Consider the following 22,928-nt stretch of genomic DNA (forward strand, 5'->3'; position numbering starts at 1 on the left):
CCTGTTGCTGGATTGTTCACTGCTAATGGCTCACAGCTGAGTTCCTTCCCCAGCACTTGTCCTCTCCTTAAGGCAGTTACCTAGCCCACAGATACGTCCCTCCCCGGAGGCAGTAGGCACCAATGACAAGTCAATACGGGGTTTGAAGGCCCGATCTCTTTACCCACGAGATCTGCTGAAGCCTTTGTTGAGACAGCATCACTATTCAAGCCTCCCCCGCTGCCCCACCAGGTCTAGTCCTGTATCCCTCACTCCCTCAAGTGTTGATTTTGAGACTCTTCCCAGCAAACCTTTTGCATTTGACTCTCCATCTCAGAGTCTGTTTCTAGATCCAGCCTAAGTCCTGCTCATGAGCTGCTGCCAGAATTATACTACTTTACTTTGTCATAAACACTTAACTAGAGGATGCCTTTCCTTTTTAAGAATCTGCGTTGTCACAGCTGACAGCGAAAAAAAAAAATCAGAGAAAATCCTCGTAAGTGGCTCAGATGATCCAGATCAAAAAGATCCACCCTCGGACTTCCCTGGTGGCGCAGTGGTTGCGAGTCCGCCTGCTGATGCAGGGGACACGGGTTCGTGCCCCGGTCCGGGAAGATCCCACATGCCGCGGAGCGGCTGAGCCTGCGCGTCCGGAGCCTGTGCTCCGCGGTGGGAGGGGCCCCAGCAGTAAGAGGCCCGCGTACTGCAAAAAAAAAAAAAAAAAAAAAAAAGATCCACCCTCTTATTAATCGAACATACGTGAAAATGCACATTTTCCTAGAGTAGGTGCAGCTCTCACAAGCTCCAACTCATGTTTAAGAAAAGGGGTCAGAGCTGCATTTATTCCATTAGGCATTTCACAGTTTTCCTAAGGAGAATCCTGACGGGAAACGGAACAAATCTGCCTGGCAGGTGGAGAGACATGCCAACTGTCCTGTATTTCCTTTGGCCACAAAGCTCTCTTTTTATCAAAGAAAAGTCTTTCAGGCTGAGATTAGTTTTTAATGAATTTTGAGTGCTTCCCATTTAGTTCACTCTTCCTAAAAGGAACTGTAACATTGATTTTTCTGGAGATATGTATATATATACATACATACATATATCAGAATTAAAACTCGCTGCTCTGGTATTCCCTAGGCTTTGCCCTTTTCCTTTCTTAAAAGCAAAAATAACCTCCAGATGCTTTTTGGGATTTTCTAGGGATCCACCTTTTCAAAAATAAGGGATTTCCATATGATCCGTGGTCCAACTAAGGGAACTCATTTTGAAACCACTGATAGGGTTCCCTTACACCTGTGGTTCTCAAAGTGTGGTCCCCAGACCAGTGGCATAAGCGACACCAGGAACCTTGTCAGACATGCAAATTCTTGAATTCAAAACTCTGGGAGTGGGGCCCAACCCTCTGTGTTTTAACAAGCCCTCCAGGTGATTGATTCTCTCGTGTGCTGAAGTTTGAGAACCACTGTCTGACACAATTTTTTTTCCTTAGTAGAGATCAGAAAAGGATGCTAAAAGTATCCTCAGCTACATATTTTGAGCATCTTTATGAAGGCCCTTCCAGAGAGAACTCACAAACGAGGGATCTGGTATCTTGAACCTAGGACAAATTCTAACCTGAGGTTTGGATGTTTCCTTATTCTGTCACTTCTGGCTTTCAGCATTGCCCTGAGTTTTGTTCCTTAGAATTCTCTCGTTTTGACTGAGGCATAGTACACGAGAGTCAGGCAGACCTGATTACTGGTTCCACCACTTATTAACTTACTAGGGGAGTTCCATAATTTCTCTAAGTCTCAGTATTCTCATGCGCAAAATAGGATTACTAGTAATATCTTTTATAAATGTTAACTTTTATGATGCTGACTGTAGCTATTCATTAATAAGAAACTGCTCTGTAGACTGCTTCCTAAAAGTTGAAAACCATGTTTGAATCCCTGAACTAGAAAGAGGTTGAAGTACAGCCAGTTCCCTGGGATCAAGAAATCCTTCTCTTCATCTGAATCAACTCCTTGGACCCCAAGGCTCTCTGAATTAAACTGAGTATCTTCAGCGAATTTATTTTCATTCCTTTGTTCAACAATGTATACGAATGGGGTCCATGTGCCAGACGCTCTACCATGGAGCCAGGGACCTGACTCAATTGTCTAAGAGCTCCTCGTTCTGGAATTTGGTCTAGTTCAGGATGCCAGATTCCATGTTTGTAGAATGTCTAGGTCTTTTCTGCTTTTCTCTACTAGCAGTGACCTTCAAGACCTCCAGAATCATCTAAAGAAATGTGATCTAGGCCTGAAAAGCCCTGAAACCTCTCGGTTAACCAATAAATATTTATTGATCCAACTATGCCCCAGTCACTGTGGCTCTGCAACCTATCAGGCCCATGGAATAGGCTTCCAGGGAGAACCTTAAGGCCCAAAGATGATGGATGATGAAGCCCTTGCGATTGACTGCCCCACTGAAAAAGGACCATAGGGACCCAAGGCCTTCTAGGCCAGACACACTCTGGGGCCCACTCTGGACTGTTTTCAGGAAGCGCCTGTACAACCACAGCATTGGTGTTTCCAGGAGCAATGGTTCAAAAGGCCTATTCTATTGCATTGTTAAATTATTCATAGCAGGAGCTGACCACTATGTCCATTAAAATCAAAATTAGAAACCCCGTTTCTTGGTCCTGGAGACATTTACACAGAGTCTAGTTGAAAATGCTTGGGGTGTTACAAACATTCAGTACTGACTTCTAAAGGAAACCGAAGAGGGCCACAAAAGGGAGATACCAGAAAGTATTCTCAACTGAACTCTGCATGGTAGAGAAGGTCTGGGGGAAAAATTACTAAAGCTAAAAATACTGGGGTCACCCCCAAATGCATACGCTTTAACATTCATGCATTTTAAGCTCTGAATTAATTAGCTTCTCCTCAAACTCTTGAGGCCATCCACTATAATCCATACTTAGACATGGACAGATAGCTAACTCTTCTCACTTAGGTCAGTGACTGTGTGTATATTGCCTGTTAGAGAGAGAGAGAGTGTACGTGTGTGTGTGTTCATACAATAATGTCTGCACATCTGTAAGTTTCTATAGATTCATATGGATAAATTAGCAGGCCCTGATTTCAGCTGCAACATATTTTTAGATACCATTTCATAAAGTGGATCACATTTGCCATGGAAAAAATACTGTAATTGGGAGTTTCATTCCTGACCAAGGATTTCTCGGCAAATCAAATATAGATGCTGTAAACAGCCTGTTGTAGAACAAAACTAATGACCATTTTATAAACCTCTATAAATATGTCAAAAACACTAAAACAATGCCCTACATCCTATAAAAAAGGCATAAACATATACAATACCTATACGTGTAGTTTCAAAGTTTCTTGAAATATCCAAACACCACTTAAACATACAGCTCAATTGAATTATGTTCAAAAATTAATGCACTAACTATAATAACATCAAACATTTGACTAACAATTTTGCAACCCTTAGATTTTAGTGAAGCATTTGGGGGATGATTTATACATTCCCAATCTTTTTTTTTTAAGGTGTTCGAAGAAATCGATCTAGTGTGTTCTTTTCCCTTTGAGGTAGGAATCCATTTTTTACTGCATTTACTACTGCTGTTTTTACAAGCTGTTTTTTCCTCCTCCCAGCAAATGCCCTTCTCGATATATGAGTGTTACAGAACTACCATATTGCCCCAATGCAACTCTGCCCTGGCCAAAGATGAGTGGCTCAGGATTAGGCCCCAGTCACCATCCTACCTAGGAATTTGATATTTGGAACTGAGAAAACCAGAGATGGGGAGTCCCTGCACTCCTGCTGCTGAGGCTTCGGCAGCCCTGACCATATTCTTCTATTGGTTTGATTGTTCACTGATCCTCAGCTTCCAAGAGCTGCCCCAATATCCTTTCAAGAATCCCCTTTTTGGCTTAAGCTAGGCAGAGTCATTTTCTGCTACTTAAAGCCAAAAGACTCTTAATAAATATACCCATGGCAAGTAGATGCACTTACAATTATTTCTGCCACCTTAAAGCTCAGATCAAAGCAAGTACTGGTGATGCTTAATGACCTAGAAAATGTGCATAATAAATGATAAAAACACATCACAAATTAATAAGCACCATATAATCTCACTTTAGTTTCCAAACATATGACTGGAAAAACCTTATACCAAATTGTTACTCTTGATTACCTCCAGTGATTTGTCTGTTTTTTCTTTTCTTTTACCCTACTTCCCAATTCCCATAATAAGCCACATTTAATTTTTATAATCAGAAAGAAATAGTGAAAAAGTGTTAAGAATTAGATGTTCCACAGAGACCTGACATCAGCGATGGTAATGATCATAGCCGCGCTGTTCTCTCCGTTAGAAGTGATTTTTAAACACAACTCAGGGGAATTCTCTGGCGGTCCAGTGGTTAGGACTCTGTGCTTCCACTGCAGGGGGCCTGGGTTCAATCCCTGGTCAGGGAACTAAGATCCCACAAGCCGAGAAGCACAGCCAAAAAAAAAAAAAAAAAAAAAATGTGGATAAAGATGACTCAGGCTTGCCTTTACTGCCTGAATTGTCTCCCAGCATCTTAGTCTATTCACAGCTATAAGAGCAGTTACTTCGCTTCAAACCAAAGCAATGTCACTAGGAAACATTAAGTGCCGTAGGGATAGGATTTGGTTTAAGAGTACCTGGGTTTGAGCCCAGCAAAAGAGCTGTGTGGTCTTGGGATAGTCACTTATCTTCTCTGAGCCTCAGCTTCCCCCTGCTCAAAATGGGGAATTACAGTGCCTTCTCTCAGGGTGATTGTGTGGTTCATAAGAAAACATGAATGTAAAAGCCCCGGGCAAGTGAAACAAATGTCAGCTGTTGTTAACTACCCTCGCCTCTTGTCCTGCAGCAGCCCTCTCCGCCAGTGTGGTTTCTGGTTGGGTTTCCCAGTCAAGAAGTTAGAAGAGGCCACTAGGCACTCCTTCCCTAATACTCTCAGCTGTGGCACCTGCTAGACAATAGGCCCTGATGCTTCAGTTATCCTTCTCTTACTGGCTTTGCACCTTTTCAGCAAAATAAACAGACAACATTGAATACTTCAAAAATATAACTCATCTAGTAACTGATACTTTTCAAAAATCGTGGTAAAACATACATACATAAAATTTACCATTTTAACCATTTTTATGTGTACAGTTCAGTGGCATTAAGTATTGATACATTCATATTGTTGTGCAATCAGTACCACCATCCATCTCCAGAACTTTTTCACCTTCCCAAACTGAAACTCTGTACCCATTAAGCACTAACTCCCTCCCCTTATAACCCCTGGCAACCACCATTCTGCTTTCTATCTCTGGATCTGACTACTCTAGGCACTTCATATAAATGAAGTCATACAGTATTGGTCTTTTTGTGACTGACTTATTTTCTTAGCACAATGTCCTCAAGGCCTGCAGTGTGCTGAATGTTTGTGTCTCCCCAAAATTTGTGTGTTGAAGTCCTAACCCTCCAAAGGTGATGGTACTAGTAAGTGGGGCTTTGGGGAGGTAATTAGGTCATGAGGATGGGGCCCTCATGAAGGAGATTAGTGCTCTTATAAAAGAGGTACCACAGAGCTATCTAGCCCCTTCTGCAACGTGAGGATACAATAAGTCTGTGATCCAGAAAAGGACCCTCACCTGACGATGATGGCACCTTGATCTCAGATATCCCAACTCCAGAGCAGTAAGAAATAAATATCTGTTGTTTATAAGCTACCTAATCTATGGTATTTCGTTATAGCAGCCCAAACGCATAAGACAAGGTTAATCCATGTTGTAGCATGTGTCAGAATTTCCTTTTTCTCAGCTTTACTGAGGTATAATTGACAAATAAAGTCATAATATATTTAAAGTGTACAACATGATAGTTTGATAGATGTGTTCATTGTGAAAGAATTCCCAAAATCAAGTTAACTAGCACATGCATCAGCTCACACATTTGCCTTTTTGTGTGTGTGTGAGAATACTTAAAATCTACTCTCTTAGCAAATTTCAATACAGTATTATCAACTATAGTCACTATGTTATACATTAGATCATCAAACCTTAATCATCTTATAACTGAAAGTTTGTTCCCTTTAACCAATATCTCTCCATTTCCCCACCTGCCCTCCAGCCCTTGGCAACCACCATTCTACTCTCTGTTGCTATGAGCTGGACTTTTGCAAAAAAGATTCCACGTATTAGTGATATTATGTAGTATTTATTTTTCTCTGTCTGGCTTATTTCACTTAGCATAATGCCCTCAAGGTTCATCTGTGTTGTCACAACTGGCAGGATTTCTTTCTTTTTTAAGGTTAATATTCCATTGTATGTGTATACCATGTTTTATTTATCCATTCATCGATCAGTGGATACTTGGGTTGCTTCCACCTTTTGAGTTTGTGAATAATGCCGCTATGAACATGTGTGTACAAATATCTGTCTGAATACATGCTTTCAATTCTTTTAGATACATACACAGAAGTGGAATTGTTCGATCATATGGTAATACTATTGTTAACTTTTTAGGAACTGCCATATTGTTTTCCACAGCAACTGCACCATTTTACATCACCACCAGCAATGCACAAGAGTTCCAATTTCTCCACAACCTTGCCAACATTTATTTTCTAGTTTTTTGTTGTTTTTGGTTTCTTTTTTAATAATAGCCATTCTAATGAGTGTGAAGTACTATCTCGTGGTGGTTTTTATTTGCATTTCCCTAATGATTATTGGTATTAAGCATCTTTTCATGTGCTTATTGTCCATTTGTGTGTCTTCTTTGGAGAAATGTCTATTCAAGTCCTTTGCCCAGTTTTTAATAGGGTTGTTTGGTTTCCTGTTGTTGAGTTGCAGGAGTTCTTTACATATTTTGAATATTAATTCCTTATCAGATATATGACTTAAAAGAATATTTTTTCCATTCTGTGGGTTGCCTTAGTAACTGTACTTCTTGGCCTCACCTGTGCTCATTCAAATAGTAACTGTACCTGCATGTGAGAGACATTGTGCTAATGACTCTAAGGAAAAGGTGCCCTTGACTTTCACACCCTCTCTCTGTGGGTTTGACTCTGTCACGCTATCAGAATCCTTCCCAACTGCTTGGGAACTTCTTTTTTTAATAAATTTATTCATTTATTTATTTATTTTTGGCTGCATTGGGTCTTCATTGCTGCACGTGGGCCTTCTCTAGTTGTGGCGTGCGGGAGCTACTCTTCGTTGCAGTGCACAGGCTTCTCATTGCGGTGGCTTCTCTTGTTCTGCAGCACAGGCTCTAGGTGCGCAGGCTCAGTAGTTGTGGTGCACGGGCTTAGCTGCTCCGCGGCATGTGGGATCTTCCCGGACCAGGGCTCAAACCGTTGTCCCCTGCATTGGCAGGCGCATTCTTAACCACTGCGCCACCAGGGAAGTCCCAGCTTGGGAATTTTTTTTTAATTACTGTATCTTTGAAGACTTCTAAAAGGAATTTAATTGGCTATTTCATCTCAGATACCTGAGAAGCGAGATCTCAGTCCTAACGAGGCTGTGAGGAACTGGGAGTAGCGTAGCTTGAAGCTAGCAGAGGTGGTGACCGTCCACACATTCAGACACACGCCACACAAAACCTCCATGAGGGCTCCCTGACGTCCCCACGTGTGTGGGAGGAAGTACGTCCACTCACACCGGTGCCTGCCGAGGAGGATTTGACTGTTATGTGTTGTAACTGTTCTCACCAGCTGATAAAGGTCGTAAGCCTTGGCCCTGGGACCCCAGACCCTTCTTGGGGTCTTTACATTCCTTCCTGACCAATCAAACTTGTTTTATCCAACCACGTACATTCTGCCTCAGCAAGTGCTCGTTTTCAATTTTTAGCATGACCACTATGAACTAGAACTGTAACATTCTTGATTTTTTTTTTTCCTTGCCACTCTTCTCAGTAAATGTCTTCGCTGGGGGATGTTCCCTTGCCTGGCAAGTTAATAAACTCGGCCCTTTATCCCCGCTGTCGTGTCTTTACTTTGCTTGCCATGTGAGCTGCAATCCCACACTTCACTGCATGGTCTCCTCACAGGTCAACACAGAACCCACACACCAGATGCCGGACAGTTACTCCAAGTTTTACACTGATACACTCATCCATGCAGAGCTCCAATCAATCTCATTCATACATTCCTCAGGAACTTTACATAAATGCCAGCCTATTTTCAGACAAATTGATATCTTAATTTAGCCACCTAGCATGCAGATATTTGACCTCTACAGAATACTTAAAACTTTCCCTCCTGAGGTTCACATTTCTTATAAAGCTCATCCATGGGACTTTAGGTAAATGTTCAGCTGCATCTTGGATCTGCTTTGCATCTAATAGTTGCTAACACCAAAGACACACACACACACACACACACACACACACACACACACACACACAGAAGTATGCATTTGCCTCTGAAGAGCTGCCTTTAATGTCCTGTTGAAGCCAAAGAATCAAAATTTCAAGACAGTGAATTAAATTTGCAGAATCAGGGCTCAGGAGCAGTAACATTCCAAACAGGAAACTACTCCAATTACAACATCCTCTGAATTATGATCTCTGCTTCCTTGCTGCTTTACCTACTACCGGTCTCCCCAACAGCCTGCTTACTGTCTACAGCAGCAGTTCCAAAAAACACTACTCAGGGTTTTCTTCCCGCATGGAATGAAATGGGGGCAGATCCCTTATGATCAGCTAGAGAAAATGAATCTGAAACCAGGACCCCAAAAGGAAGCGCTCACCACTCGTTCTCTAACCACTCCCCACTTCCTTCACAGACCCCCACCCCCAAAGGGGTGGCCATCACAGGAATGAGGCTTATCACTCACCAGGAATTGCTGCTTCCCAGCTGTCCTGGAGCCTGGCATGGACAGATCCTGTGCTGGGGGCTTTGCGCTTAGCCTGGCTGATTTTATTACCATGTATGAGTTACAAATGTAAGGCAATAAATACAGGAAGAGGACAGTGTAGTAAGACAATGATCTGGAGGTTCCTCCCACCAGCAGTGTGCCCTGCCCTTGGGGTAAATTATGTCCTGTGGTGATGAACTAAATGTTCCCTCCACGTTTCCTATGAAGTTCTGTTCTTCAGGGTTGAAAACCAAGCCCTGTCCCACCAGCTCCACTTATTGCATTTACCCTGACGTATAATTTATTCTTCCTTGAGTATCAGAGGCAGTTTCCCACCAAGACACAAAGAGGCGTCCTTAGTGGGAAAGGGAAGATTTTTTCTTCTTTGCGTGATGTGGGTGCTTATGCAAGGGAGGGAGTGGGCTTTAGGTTTTCGTGACGTGATTTCTTGTGTGCGTGTGTGTGTGTGTGTGTGTGTGTGTGTGTTTCAGATCAAATGAGGTTTTTGTTTTCTTTATCTTTGTTTTAAAAATCACAATGAATGGTAATTAGATTTATCATGGTGATCAATTTGAAATGTACAGAAATATCAAATCACTATGTTGTATACCATAAATTAACATAATGTTATAGGTCAATTACACGGCAAAAACAAACAAACTCATTAAAAAGGTCAGATTTGTGTAGAACTACCATGTGACCCAGCAATCCCACTACTGGGCATATACCCTGAGAAAACCGTAATTCAAAAAGAGTCACGTACCAAAATGTTCATTGTAGCTCTATTTACAATAGCCTGGAGATGGAAACAACCTAAGTGTCCATCATCAGATGAATGGATAAAGAAGGTGTGGCACATATATACAATGGAATATTACTCAGCCATAAAAAGAAACGAAATTGAGCTATTTGTAATGAGTGGATAGACCTAGAGTCTGTCATACAGAGTGAAGTAAGTCAGAAAGAGAAAGACAAATACCATATGCTAACACATATATATGGAATTTAAGAAAAAACAATGTCATGAAGAAACTAGGGGTAAGACAGGAATAAAGACACAGACCTACTGGAGAATGGACTTGAGGATATGGGGAGGGGGAAGGGTGAGCTGTGACAAAGCGAGAGAGTGGCATGGACATATATACACTACCAAACGTAAAATAGCTAGCTAGTGGGAAGCAGCCGCATAGCACAGGGAGATTAGCTCGGTGCTTTGTGACCACGTAGAGGGGTGGGATAGGGAGGGTGGGAGGGAGGGAGACGCAGGAGGGAAGAGATATGGGAACATATGTATATGTATAACTGATTCACTTTGTTATAAAGCAGAAACTAGCACACCTTTGTAAAGCAATTATACTCCAATAAAGATGTAAAAAAAAAAAAAGGTCAGATTTGTCGATACGAGAGGCTGAAGGTGGAGGGAGGGGAATTAGAGGAAGGGAGTCAAAGGTACAAACTTCCAGTTATAAGCTAAGTAAGTACTAGGATGTGATGTACAACATGATAAATATAATTAACACTGCTGAGTGTTATATATGGAAGTTGTTAAGAGATCAAATCCTGAGTTCTCATCATAAGAAAAACATTTTTTATATTTCTTTAATTTTGTATCTATATGAGATGATGAATGCCCAGTAAATTTACTGTGGTGATCATTTCATGATATATGTAAGTCAGATCATTATGCTGTACACCTTAAACTTATACAGTGCTGTATATCAATTACATCTCAATAAAACTGGAAGACAAAAATAAAAATAAATTATGAAAGAATAATCTTAAGAAATTAAAGAAAGAACAGCATAAAATAAACTTAAAAAGGAGGAAAGATATACTGAAGATAAAGAAATAAATGAATTAGAAAATCAAAGACCAAGTAGATTTGAATAATAAAAACGAAACCTGGTTCTTTCAAAAGAGCAATAAAATAAACAAACCTCTGGCAAATCTGATTTTAAAAGATCACACAAACAAATCAGAAATGTTGAAGAGAGCATAATCACATATACAGAGGCTATGTGAAAATTAGATGAGAATACTATGGCTAACATTATGTGACAAATTTGAAAGATCAAGATAAAATGCCCAACTTTGGGGGTAAAATCACCCCAAAATTATCTTACCAAGGATAAAAAAAAAGTTGAAAAGACTAATAAAAAAGAAGATTTGACAATGGAGGTAAAAATCTAACAAGCTCAGAGAGTTGTTTGGGCTAGTTCCAAAGACTTTTATAGTAGCAGATAATTCCAACATTGTTTAAATTGTGGCAGAGCATAGAAAATATAGAAAGGTTCTGCAATCATTCTTATGAGGCTAACATATTCCTGAAACCAAAATTTCGTAAGTATACTTCAAAAAAGAAAACTCACTTAAAATAAGGATGCAAACATTTGAAATAAAATTTTAACAAGTTGTATGTAACTGCTACCTACGATGACATGATAATTAAGAAGGGTTTACAGCAGGAATTCAATGATTGTTCCATATTATAAAACTTATTAATGCAGTTCTCTACAATAATAAATTAAAGGGAAAAGTATAATTTAACCATCATGACATATTAAAATAGTGCCAAAGAGCAAAATTTCCTAATCCTGGAGCCTTAACCTGAAGTTCCATCTTCACATCTATTAGCTGTGTGACTTTGGGCAAGTTACTAAATCTAAATTTCATCTCCTCGTTAGTAGAATGAGAGTTTCTAATAGAGATAATCTTAGGAAGAGTTTTGAGTTCCCACTCTCCCCAAAAAACTAAAAAATAAAAATCATGTTGAGAACATTTTTATAGGAGAGAGGAATGACTATGTCATCCTTTGTATGATTTTCATTTTCCCCTTCTCCTATTTCCTTTTGATATTGTTTTCCAGACATTCTAAAGACAACCATCACTGTGAGCCTTTGTCTTCCTAATCATCTTGTTTCTCTTTTCTATCAGGAAAAACCTCCTCCTTTGCCCTTTCGCATGAACACTAGGTTACTAAAAATGAAGATGTGGTCCTAAATCAGTCAAGTGGATAAATGCCTGGGTGAGAATTAGTGGATAAATCTGGAGTCAAAGAAGTGTGATGAAAGCTTTGGAAAGGATGTAATCCAGGGAACTGCCAACAAAGTACATGACCTCCTTGTCCTTTTCTTTTTCTCTGCTCTGAGTATTCTCTGTGCTCTAGAGGTCCTATGGATTCAGCCCTCAAACAATTGGCAGAAAGGTTCCTCATAATGAGAAGAATTTGACTCCATCTTTGTCCTCTGTTTCAAACACTGACCGAACTGCTGTATCTTAACCATGGCTCCTCCTTTATTATCAGGAACTTCATGTTGCCGTCTGTCTATTAACTGGAACAATGTACTAACTAGTAGAGACATGGTAAGATCAATTAACATAGGTAGGACATCAGCCTGAATACACCTGTTTCTATGCGTAGTGGCAATTAGCTACACTAGTTTATCAGCAGTCACACCTGATTAATCTTCTGCTTGATGGTAAATGTCAGGAGATACCTGTGGTCACACAAAATAGAGATCTTTCTTATAGAATTCTAACTGGTCCATTGAATTTTTTTCTTGGGTTAAGTAGGATTATGAGTTAAATGAAACTTTGTGAATATGTGAAATTCAAATTGTAAACTATTTGAAACCTGATTCAACAGTTATATATTAATAATATCTTAGGCAATTGGGAATAGAGCAACTTGAATAGTGGCTGAATGTGAATATATATGTAAGTTGAGAAAAGAAAGGAGAAGGAGATAAAGAAGGAAAAACTAAGAGAAGGAAGAAGAGTAAATATTTGCAAAGTAGGGTGGGAATTAGAGGTTTATGGAAAGTGAACCACCTCAAGCTTCCACAAATCTGCCCAGAGCACAATTTGCCATGCCTGAATCTCATACAGACACATCTACAAGGAATAATTTCCAGGTACTATGCCAGACACCTTCCCTTAGATCTGTACATTAGTCATGAACCGAATCTTCATGGCAGAGAAAGAAATAGTCTTTTACCATTTACTAAACAGTAGGAAAATACAGACTGACAAATTCATAAAGATGTTTTAAAAATAGAAATCAGGAAGTTAGGATTAACATATACACACTACTATATATAAAATAAATAATCAACAAGGACCTACCGTATAGCACAGGGAACTCTACTCAATACTCTGTAATAACCTATATGGGAAAAGAATCTGAAAAAGAATAGATACAGGTATATGTATAACTAGATCACTTTGCTGTACACCTGAAACTAACACAACATTGTAAATCAACTATACTCCAATATAAAATAGAAATTAAAAAAATAAAATAAAAACAGATAGTAACAAAAAATAGATACATGGATGGGAGGGAGGATATCAACTAGTATATGGTTCTTCTGCAGAACAATCTAGCAATACAGATCTAAAGCCTTCAAAATATTTATATTATTTGACCTAGTGATAAACCTTGAAGACATTATGCTAAATGAAATAAATTAGTCACAAAAAAAACAAACACTATATAACCCTACTTATATGAGGTACCTACAGTAGTCATATTCATAGAGACAGAAAGTGGAATGGTGGTTGCCAGGGGCTGGGGGAGAAGGGAATAAGAAGTTATTATTTAATATACAAAGTTTCAGTTTGAAAAGATGAAAAAGTTCTGGAGAGGGTTGGTGGTGGTGTTTGCACAACAAGATGAAACGCACTTAATGCCACTGAATCGGACACTTAAAAATGGTTAAAACGGCAAAGTTTCTGTTATACGTATTTTACCACAATTAAAAATTCTTCTGAATATTTAGCAACAGGAAAATGGCCAACATGGGAGAAACAGTAGCAAATATTTTCCAGATTTTCTACAAAAATCACTGTAAGCACATGTAAGGAAGAGAAGATCAGAAGGTTATTCCAAAGCACAAAATGTTAGTAGACATTATTTCCAGGTGAGATTATGAGTGATTTCCTTTTTCATATTTATCTGTATTTTCTAAATGTTCTAAGTAAATATACAGTATATTTATAACTAGATAATAAAATAAAATTTAAAAGCCTACCTACTACATCTCTATCCTCTTACCCTGCTTCATTATTATAGTAATGGCACTTATTACTACCTGAAAGTATATTGTCTCTTTATTTGTTTCCTTGCCATACTCTGTTTCCCCAGGTAGAATGTAAGTTCTCTGAGGTCAGAGGCATCTGCATCCTTTATTCTTGAAGAGTTTCAGGCACTTAATGAGCACTCCATAAATACTCAAGTGAAGGAGAATAATTCAAAATGAATGGATGAGGGAATGAACAGAAAATCAGTCATCCTCAAGTATGGACAGTGGCATTCCTTTCTCCTGTATCCCCACTCCAGTCACCTGGGGTAGCGACCCTCTTCCTCCCACCTATAACCAGCTCAGGATTGGAGGAAGGGTTTTCTCCAGATTAAGCATCATCAGAATGAAATAAAACCTGAAATGTGTCCAAATTAGGGCTAAGAGAGTAGGAAGTAATCTAGAAACCCTCTCGCTTAAAGGATAGTTGAAGGGCCTGAGAATGTGAAAGAGAAGGCTTAAAAGGGAGGGAAGATGTAGCCATTTCCAAACCCTGGAAAGCAGTCAGGTGGAGTCATGCATTTACTCCATAAATATCCATTGAGCCCCTTCCGGGTGCCAAGGACTGAAATAGGCACCAAGAATACAGAAAAAAAAAAAAAAGAAAAATAGAATTAGATTTCATCTGTTTAACTCCTGAGGGAATACCAAGGATTGGTGAGAAATTTGGAAAGACAGATTTGAATGCATTGTAAACAAAAGAGTCCACCATAGCATTTCTGAAAGATCATTTCATGGAACCCCAGAGATACATGGAATGTTCATTTATGTTACATTAAAAAAAAGAACTCTGGGGCCAGACAAATTTAGAAAATCTCAAGATGAAGTTAGTGCTTTTTCAACTATAGCACAGGACTTCTCAGGGTCTTTAATACCGTACAGCATTGTAAACTGTGACTCTCCTAAAGAGCGTATGATTCCTTTCCCCAAACCTTTTGGTCAAGAGGACAATTTTTCAAAGCCTCGGACTTCCATAAGATGAGCATTAAGAAAACTTATCCTCTCTTCATAATGAGAACATTCACCTGTGGAAACGGTGGCCTGTGACCACGGATGCAGACAGGCACTGCAGCTTGCCCCTGAGACACATACCGGTACCACACACTGCAGATGCCCAAGTCTTCATCCTGAATCACTCCTATAAATCCAGTCCTCTCACCTCACAACTTTCCCAGTTACCAGTCTCAGCACTCAATTATTCCCCTTTCCATCCTTGCTTTGAACCTGGCCTTAAAGAACCACGCCTTGTGTTTCTGCTTCTGACTTGTGCTCTGTGTAATAATGATTCTGGTTCTTTCCCTAAGCTGCCGGGGGCCACCCTGGGTAAGGGTCCCCGGGTTCAACTCTTTCATCCAGCTCACCTTACATGGAGGAGGGAGACCCAGACAAGGAGTAAGAGTTTCTTGTGTCAGGGATGCCATAAATGGGGAGAGCTTGGGCTTGCTGATGTGGAAAGTTTTTCCCTGTTCTTATTTTCGGCTACTTCTTCGACAGGTCTGAGATTCTGTAATGTCCTATTTCTAGACATTATTTTAAATACATTTAGTATCTGGGAAACCAGCTATCTCTCTGACTACATCATCTTGTCAGTTCTCATATGAAATGCAGATGCTCCGCCACACAACTGAGAAATCTTTCACGTGATGAGGCAAAGCTACTCATCGAAGGTCACTGGGCTTTGGTGTACCTCCCAGCCTTATGTATAAAAACCCACGATGCCTTTGAAACCTTGCATGAAATTCCTGTGGGGAGAAACTCTTGTGACTTTAGACTATAGTCCTCAAAGTCTGTCCCAGTTTTGTTCTCTTACCTTGTAACTTGGGTTCTCATTCCAAAATCCAGTGACCTCATTGATTGCAGCACCTCAATACAGCCCATGTACTGGAATAAGAAAAGAAAAAAAAGAACAAGTAGGAAAAAATAGCACAAAGATAGCTCTTAGCTTCAGAGTGATTTCCTGGGAAACACCGTAAATCAGCCCCTGATATCAAATTACATTTGCACACTCAGCCTACCATTGATATTTCTGAGCATTAATGGACACAGGCCTTCAACCGCAGTTCAGTTATAACACATCAGCTGAATCCAAAATATGATATCAGGAATACAGCTGTCATCCCTGACCAACGTGAGCTCAGAGGTTAAGAGCTTGGGCTCTGGGGCCAGACCATGTGAATCTGTATCCTGGCTCTGCCAGTTGTTAGTTATGGAACCCCAGCAAGTTACTCAACTTCTCTGCATCTCAGGTTTGTCACAGTAACGTGGGGATACAATCAGAATTGTTGTGAGAGTAAAATTATTTCCTACAGGTGTTCTAAGAGCAGTGCCTGATACATTCATGCGCTCAGAGATCAGAGGAAGCAAAACTAAAGGTAACACAGGAATATCAAATCTTCTAGGGAGATAAAATAAGCATATAAGTGCAGATAATACAGGACAGTAATATAGGAAGGTCTTATTTTTTTTTGCAAGATCATTTATTTATTCAGAGGGTTCAAGGGAAAAAAAGGTCATGTCCTACACCAGGAATAAGTACATTTAGCTTGAACATGGAGTGTTGGAAAAGGCATTGAGACTTATACAGCTAAAAGATGGTTTATATTTAATGTGGCAGCAGCGGGAGCCATCAGGCTGCTGGAAAGACAGTGATGGGATCGTCTGCGTTTGAGGAGCTTTAATGTCAGCAGCAGCATGAAGGTGGGTTCATGGCGAAGAAAAAGTGAGGATGCTCCTGTAGAGAGGGAAGTAATGACAGCTCACACTGAGGAGGGATGGTGGCAGTAGGAAGGAGGGGACAGATTCAAGTCACATCATAGAAGTAGAGACTACACCATGCGGCAGTTGATTTGATCTAGAGAATAAGAGAGAAGGATGAGTCAAGAATGACTCAGATGTTTCCAGCCAGGGTAACAGAGGGAACAGTGATTCCATTAACAGAAAAAGGAAAGCCAGGAGAGGGGAAGATGAGTTGGTTTAGGACCCACTGACTGAAAGACACTGGTGGGGTATCCAGGAAATTACGAGCTGATAGTTGAAAATTGGATTATGGAATCATGCAGAGGCATTAAGTGTAGGGACTTAGTAGTCTTCTGTGTAGCTTTGCCAGGTGAGGCAGTGGGAGTAATCCTCTTAGCAGGGCCTCAGTTGACGAGGGAGAGTGTTTCTCTGAGAATGAGCTCGGAAATGTTATGAGAGCCAAGTGGTCTGATTGAAAGTGATCTGTAGGCTCCTTGGAAAAGATCTGCTTCCTGTTTAGCTTTCCTCTGGAAGCCTTGCAGCCTCCCTCTGCTTGTGGAAAGATGGCAGGAGCTGGGGGTGCCTCCCCAGATACTTCTTGCAGTATTTCTCAGCGAATTCTACAGATTTCACATCCTAAGAGGAGGTCAGTGCACCAAGTGTTGCCTAGAGCCTCGTGCAGGGTAGAGCGTGCTGGCCAGGACAATTACCTGGCCATTCTCAGCCAGATTCCTGTTCATCACATCCCTCCTGCGGGATCTAGTATTGAGAAAATTTTTTTTTAATATTTTATTCTGTCCCAATCACATTTAACAGCCCAAGGCTTGAGTACCTCAAGGAAGTAAGCGATGTCTAGAGATTTCTGTTCAATAAACCATTAGACGTAATAGGAAAGGAAAGCTAGATGTAGCACGGTATTAAGCCCATCTCAAAACTGTCATGAGGGCTTCCCTGGTGGCACAGTGGTTGGGAGTCCGCCTGCCGATGCGGGGGACACGGGTTCGTGCCCCGGTCCGGGAGGATCCCACATGCCACGGAGCGGCTGGGCCCGTGAGCCATGGCCACTGAGCCTGCGCGTCCGGAGCCTGTGCTTCACAACGGGAGAGGCCACAACAGTGAGAGGCCCGCGGACCGCAAAAAAAAAAAAAAAAAAAAACTGTCATGCAAGGAGATTGCAAGGGTCCAAGCTCCATGTTGAGAGTGGACTGAAAAGAAAGTTTTCCTATCCTCACTGGCTGCTCTGGCTTTTCCTGCCTTTCCGTGTCTCCTTCCATTCCAGAACTTAGCACCTGCTCCCCTATTTCCTGCATCCCTCAACCTGGAAAGAATGGGCTCCCCACACAGGTCGGGGAACAGGTCTAGACTATCCTCCAATCCCCCCAGGAAGCCTTGTTGGTGCAGAGGTGGGTGTCATCTTTCTCTTCAGCTGTAAATTTTCAATTTAAGACCAGGTGATACAGCCTATCCAGGTACAGTTTTTGAAAACGTGACGAAGCACCTCCAGTTTTCACACTCAGCCAGAGTGATTTTTTAAAAATGAATATCAGGGCTTCCCTGGTGGCGCAGTGGTTGAGAGTCCGCCTGCCGATGCAGGGGACGCGGGTTCGTGCCCCGGTCCAGGAAGATCCCACATGCCGCGGAGCGGCTGCGCCCGTGAGCCAGGGCCGCTGAGCCTGCGCGTCCGGAGCCTGTTGCTTCGCAACGGGAGGGGCCGCGGCGTTGAGAGGCCCGCGTACAGCAAAAGAAAAAAAAAATGAATATCAGGCCATGTCCCTCCATTGCTTAAAACCTCTGGCATTTATTATCAGAACAAACTTGTTGCCATAAACACTTAAACGCTGTGTTTTCTGACCCCTGTTTACCCCTCCAACTCCATCTGTGTCACTCTGCCCCTGTGCACTTTGCTGCCACATTGGCTTTCCTTCTATTCCTCAAATACACCCAACACTTTCCAAATACAAGGCCTTTGCACTTGCTGTTCCATTGCCAGCTCTGCCTAGCTCTTCCCCCACTGCACTGCAGGACTAACTCCTTTTTGTCCTTCAGGTTTTAATTCAAATGTCACTGCCTCAGAGGCCCCCTCCTGTCACCCTTCATCACAGTCCCTCATTTGTCATTTCATGCCACTATCAGGTTTACTTGTCAATGTGCTTGTTTATTACCTGTCTTCATTCCCTTTGCCATAAGCACCGTAAGAGTAAGGACCATGATCGCCATGGTATTTCCAACACCCGGGACAACGCCTGGGCCACAGCGAATGCTATAGAGTTTGCATCCAACAAATACTGGATGAAAGAGTGGAGAAAGCTTCTACTGTTCAGCTCCAACATGAGCTTTAAAATGAGCAGAGAGAGGTGAAGGTCTGACTGTTCTCCCCATCCTGGGGGATGAGTGAGGAGGATAGAACTGAGGACTCAGAAAGAGACTCAAGAGGAAGGTGGGGAGAATGGGCCCAACTCCCCAGGTGTTCCAGGCCTGGGGGGTGTGGTCACGGGGAGCGCCCTGAGCGATAAAGTTGATGGTGGGGACTCCAACTGGGAGGAGAGTAGGCTGCGGATCTGAACAGGATGCGGAGAAAGAGGCAAAAGAATGTCAGCTGGGACAGAAATGCTCCAAGGCTGATGAAGCTCAACGGCCACGTGAGGGAGGGTGTCAAATGGTGCTGTCCTTAGCCCAGTGAAGTGAAGCACCCATGGTGGGATTCTGGTTAACGATGCGGAGAGGGGTTTCTCGTAGAGAGTGGGAGAGCAAGTCAGGGAGGAGGGGAATCTTCCAAGGTTTTGTTCTTAATCACCTCATGCCCTTCCTTCTAAGGCAGCCCCAGGCATTGCTTCCGATCCCCGCCCCTTCCTCGAAACCTGTTTTGCTTCACACGCTTGTCTGTCATCAATGGCACACCTGCTGCCAACCTCCCTGTGATAAACGTGAATCCTAGCCTGAGGTGATCGTGACAATAAGCACATTCCCCGCCGACCCTGGGCACATGAGGAAGAAGCCACTCTGGGCAACGTGAAGGGAGAAAAGCAATGCCTGATTTTTTCCACAATGACCCTGAAGCCCAGATGCAGCTGGTCTTCTCTTTGACTCATTCAGTCCATTCCACTCCGAAACCATCGCTGTGTGGAAGCAGAGAGAGGGCAGTGCGTGAAAAGAATCTGTCTGCATCTCCATTCAGGTACCTGATGACTGCCCAAGTGGAAAGCGGCTGAATGTCCAGGCCCGAGGGATGAGGAGTTCAGTTTGTTGATTTCAGTATAAACTAGAGATGATAGTACCTCCCATTCATTTATTAAATGTAGATCTGCATAAGACATGCTCTCTGTTCTTAAGAAACCCATTCATTTATTAAATTCACTTATTTATTCATTTATTAAATGTAGATCTGCATAAGACGTGCTCTCTGTTCTTAAGAGACCCAGCCCCGTGAGGATAGGCTAACCATGAAAGAGATGATTTATCTTTTCTTTCTATGAGGTTAGTCATTGTTAATTCCATTAAATAGATGAAGAAATTAAGGCCTATTAAAGGGAAGTGCCTGGCTCGGTTTCATGTATTCAGTGAGACTGAATCAGGGCTTATTCTGGAGGCCACAGCCCATTTCTGGGAACCTTTGTGTGAGCCTTGCGGAACAGGAAAAGCAAAAAGAAAAAGAGTCATCCAGCTGCTCCCACTGACTCTTCCTTTGGTCTTCCCAGGTGTGTAAGAAGGTAACGAGCCTGGGGGCCCCACGGTAAGAGCAGGCATGAATCCAAGCTCTCCAGGGGCCTGCAGGAGGTGGCACATGAGGCAGAAGACACTCCCTAGTTCCTGACCCTGTGATGAGAAGAGGACACTGAAGAGCTTTATTAGAGGCACCCAGGAGCGGCGAGAACGCGGCGACACTCAGACAACCTTCCCATTCAGCACCCGACAGACGGCTCACCTAGCTCCCGGCTCACGCGCTCCCTTCGTGCCCCAAGGCACTCATAATATTTTGTACTGTCTGAGCTTCAGCCGCTTGCTTCCAGGGAGAGATGAACAGCCTATTCATGGCCTGCGTATCTTGGGTTTCGCATTCCAGAGAAGAAATTACTGCAGTTTTCAGAGAAAAGGAATGAGAGCTAACTTATGGGAAATTTTCACCTGACTCTTACAGAAGGATGACTTCAAAAGACCTAAAGAAAAAGGATATATATTCTTATATCCTCAGAAAAAAATGTCTGCAGGATACATAAGACACGGTTAACAGTGGTTACCTCTGGGAATGGGACAGAGGCAGCCTTTTACTTTACATTTTTGTATTGCTTATGTTTGAAAATAAGTAGATGGTATTATTTTAGAGTTTAAAAATTAAATAAGGCCTACCACTTAACCTCTTGGGATCACAATTTATAAATTACTAAGTAGGGTTAAATCCCTTTTTTTCAATGGCATATTCCCTTCCTTAGAATGTGCCTGTCCCTGTGCTAGGAGAATGGAGAAATATTGTTCAAAAGAAGGTTAAAGGCATTGGCCCTGCACTTAATAAGATGGGAAGGAATGACACTTTGAAACAACCAGAACACTGAAGAACAGTATATCAAATACGATAAGACAAGGGTCTGACCTTCATGCAATAAATGTTCAACAATGGTAGAGGCCACTAATGTGGTCTGAAGACACTGCAGGATTTTTCTGTCACCTCTAAATAACATCTAGTCTTTCCCATTTAGAAAAAAATGTTGGGGGGAATGGGGAGAGCTCATTCTCTTCATAACCTTGAGACATTGTCTCCACTTCTTTACTTTCCATTCATGCTTCAACCCACTACAGTAGTTTCTGGTCTCAAGACTCTATTGAAATTCCCTGAGCAAACCAATGATCTCCTCGTCCACTGTGACCTGTTCTGGTCTCCAATTCACCTACCCAGAGCAACTGCCATTGCTGACCTCTAGCCACCTCCTTCTCTTTCCTTGGAGCGTCTCTCCTTGGTTTTCTTGAGAGTATTCTCTGGTTCCCCATCTTTATCCTCTGACTCTTCCTTCTCTGCCTCCTTTGCTGCTTCCTTTTCCCGCCCTGTCTTTTCTTTAAACAATGTCCCTTCTCCCGTCACTCTATACCATTGGTTCTTAACTCTGACTGCATATTAAAACGCCAGGGAAGCTTAGAAATTCTGGTTCCCGAGTTTTACTCCAATCCAATAAAATCAATCCCTACCATGTATACTCCTTTGCCTTCACTTATTGCCTGGATGTTGACGGCACACAGATTTTCAACCCAAGCTCTCTCCCAGGTTCCAGATCTGTATAATCACAGGAATATTCCACTTGCATCTCAAAGTCAACAACTCCAAATTATTCCTCTACTTTCATTTCTGATCTCAACCAATGGTATCACCATCTACCTCTTTATACAAACCAGAAAACGCACCTCTTCCCTTTCTTTCAAACCCCTCATCCAACCAGGGGCCAAGTTCCATCAATTCAATCATCTCTCACATCTGCCCTCTCTTCTCCCCTCAGCTCCACACTCTGCCCCAAATTGTACCACCCTAGTTTAGGCACACTCTGTCTCTCAACTGCAATAGAGTGGATTCACATCCATTCAATGCACTTAATTCAACTACTATATCCATTTGGCCGGCAGAACATAAGAGATCAGTCCCTTCGTTCAGCCCTTCAGCCCCCAACCCTACTCCTCAAAGACTTTGACCTCAACTGCCCCAGGAAAAGAGGACCTCTGCAAATTCAAACAGAAATACGAGTGAATGACTCTGAGCCTGGATGGTCCAGGTACACAAGTGTTAGAGATTTCAGGGATTACCCAGTGCATTCTTTACTCTACCTGAGCTTCACCCTGGTTTTGAATTTAGAACACAATCCCCCGAAGGAGTGTCCTACCCTCTGAATCTGCCTTTCCCAGTGCAGCCAGCACCTTACTGAAATGCAAGTCTAGCAGGATATCACTCCATCCTATCACATCTCATTCCCACTTAAAACCCTTCAGACCCCCCACCTTCTTAAAGCAGAGCTTCTCAAACTTTAGAGAACTTCAGAGTCAACAGAGAAACTTCAATGGCAGATTTAAAAAAACAGATTCCTAGGGTTCTGACAGATTCTGCTTCAGTCGGTCCAGGAGATTGCATTTTAATAAGCATTCATGGGTTCCGCTACAGCTAGTCCAAGAATTAACACTTTGGAGAAAACATCAGTCTTCAGGAAGAGATCCTACTTTCTTAGTTTAATGGACAAGGTCTCCAGCTATTATCATTCAAAAGTCACTTACATGAAACCTCTCCTCTTTTCCTCC

General features: G+C 41.9%; 1 protein-coding gene across 2 annotated transcripts in view; it reads right to left on the bottom strand.

Moving 5' to 3' along the window:
• The window catches only part of SHC4 (SHC adaptor protein 4), a 131,767-nt gene that overhangs the window by 74,769 nt on the left and 34,070 nt on the right, over window positions 1-22,928 (bottom strand). The window contains exons 2-3 of one of the 2 annotated variants that reach the window (XM_060149490.1): window positions 15,736-15,806; window positions 12,970-13,026 (exon numbers count right to left, since the gene is read on the bottom strand). In XM_060149490.1, the coding sequence (XP_060005473.1) occupies window positions 12,970-13,026; window positions 15,736-15,806 (128 nt within the window). The remainder of the gene's footprint in view (window positions 1-12,969; window positions 13,027-15,735; window positions 15,807-22,928) is intronic. The other variant, XM_060149493.1, reaches the window with a different exon arrangement.

The sequence above is a fragment of the Lagenorhynchus albirostris genome, chromosome 1 (assembly GCF_949774975.1).
Source record: "Lagenorhynchus albirostris chromosome 1, mLagAlb1.1, whole genome shotgun sequence".
In the NCBI taxonomy this organism is placed as follows: domain Eukaryota; kingdom Metazoa; phylum Chordata; class Mammalia; order Artiodactyla; family Delphinidae; genus Lagenorhynchus; species Lagenorhynchus albirostris.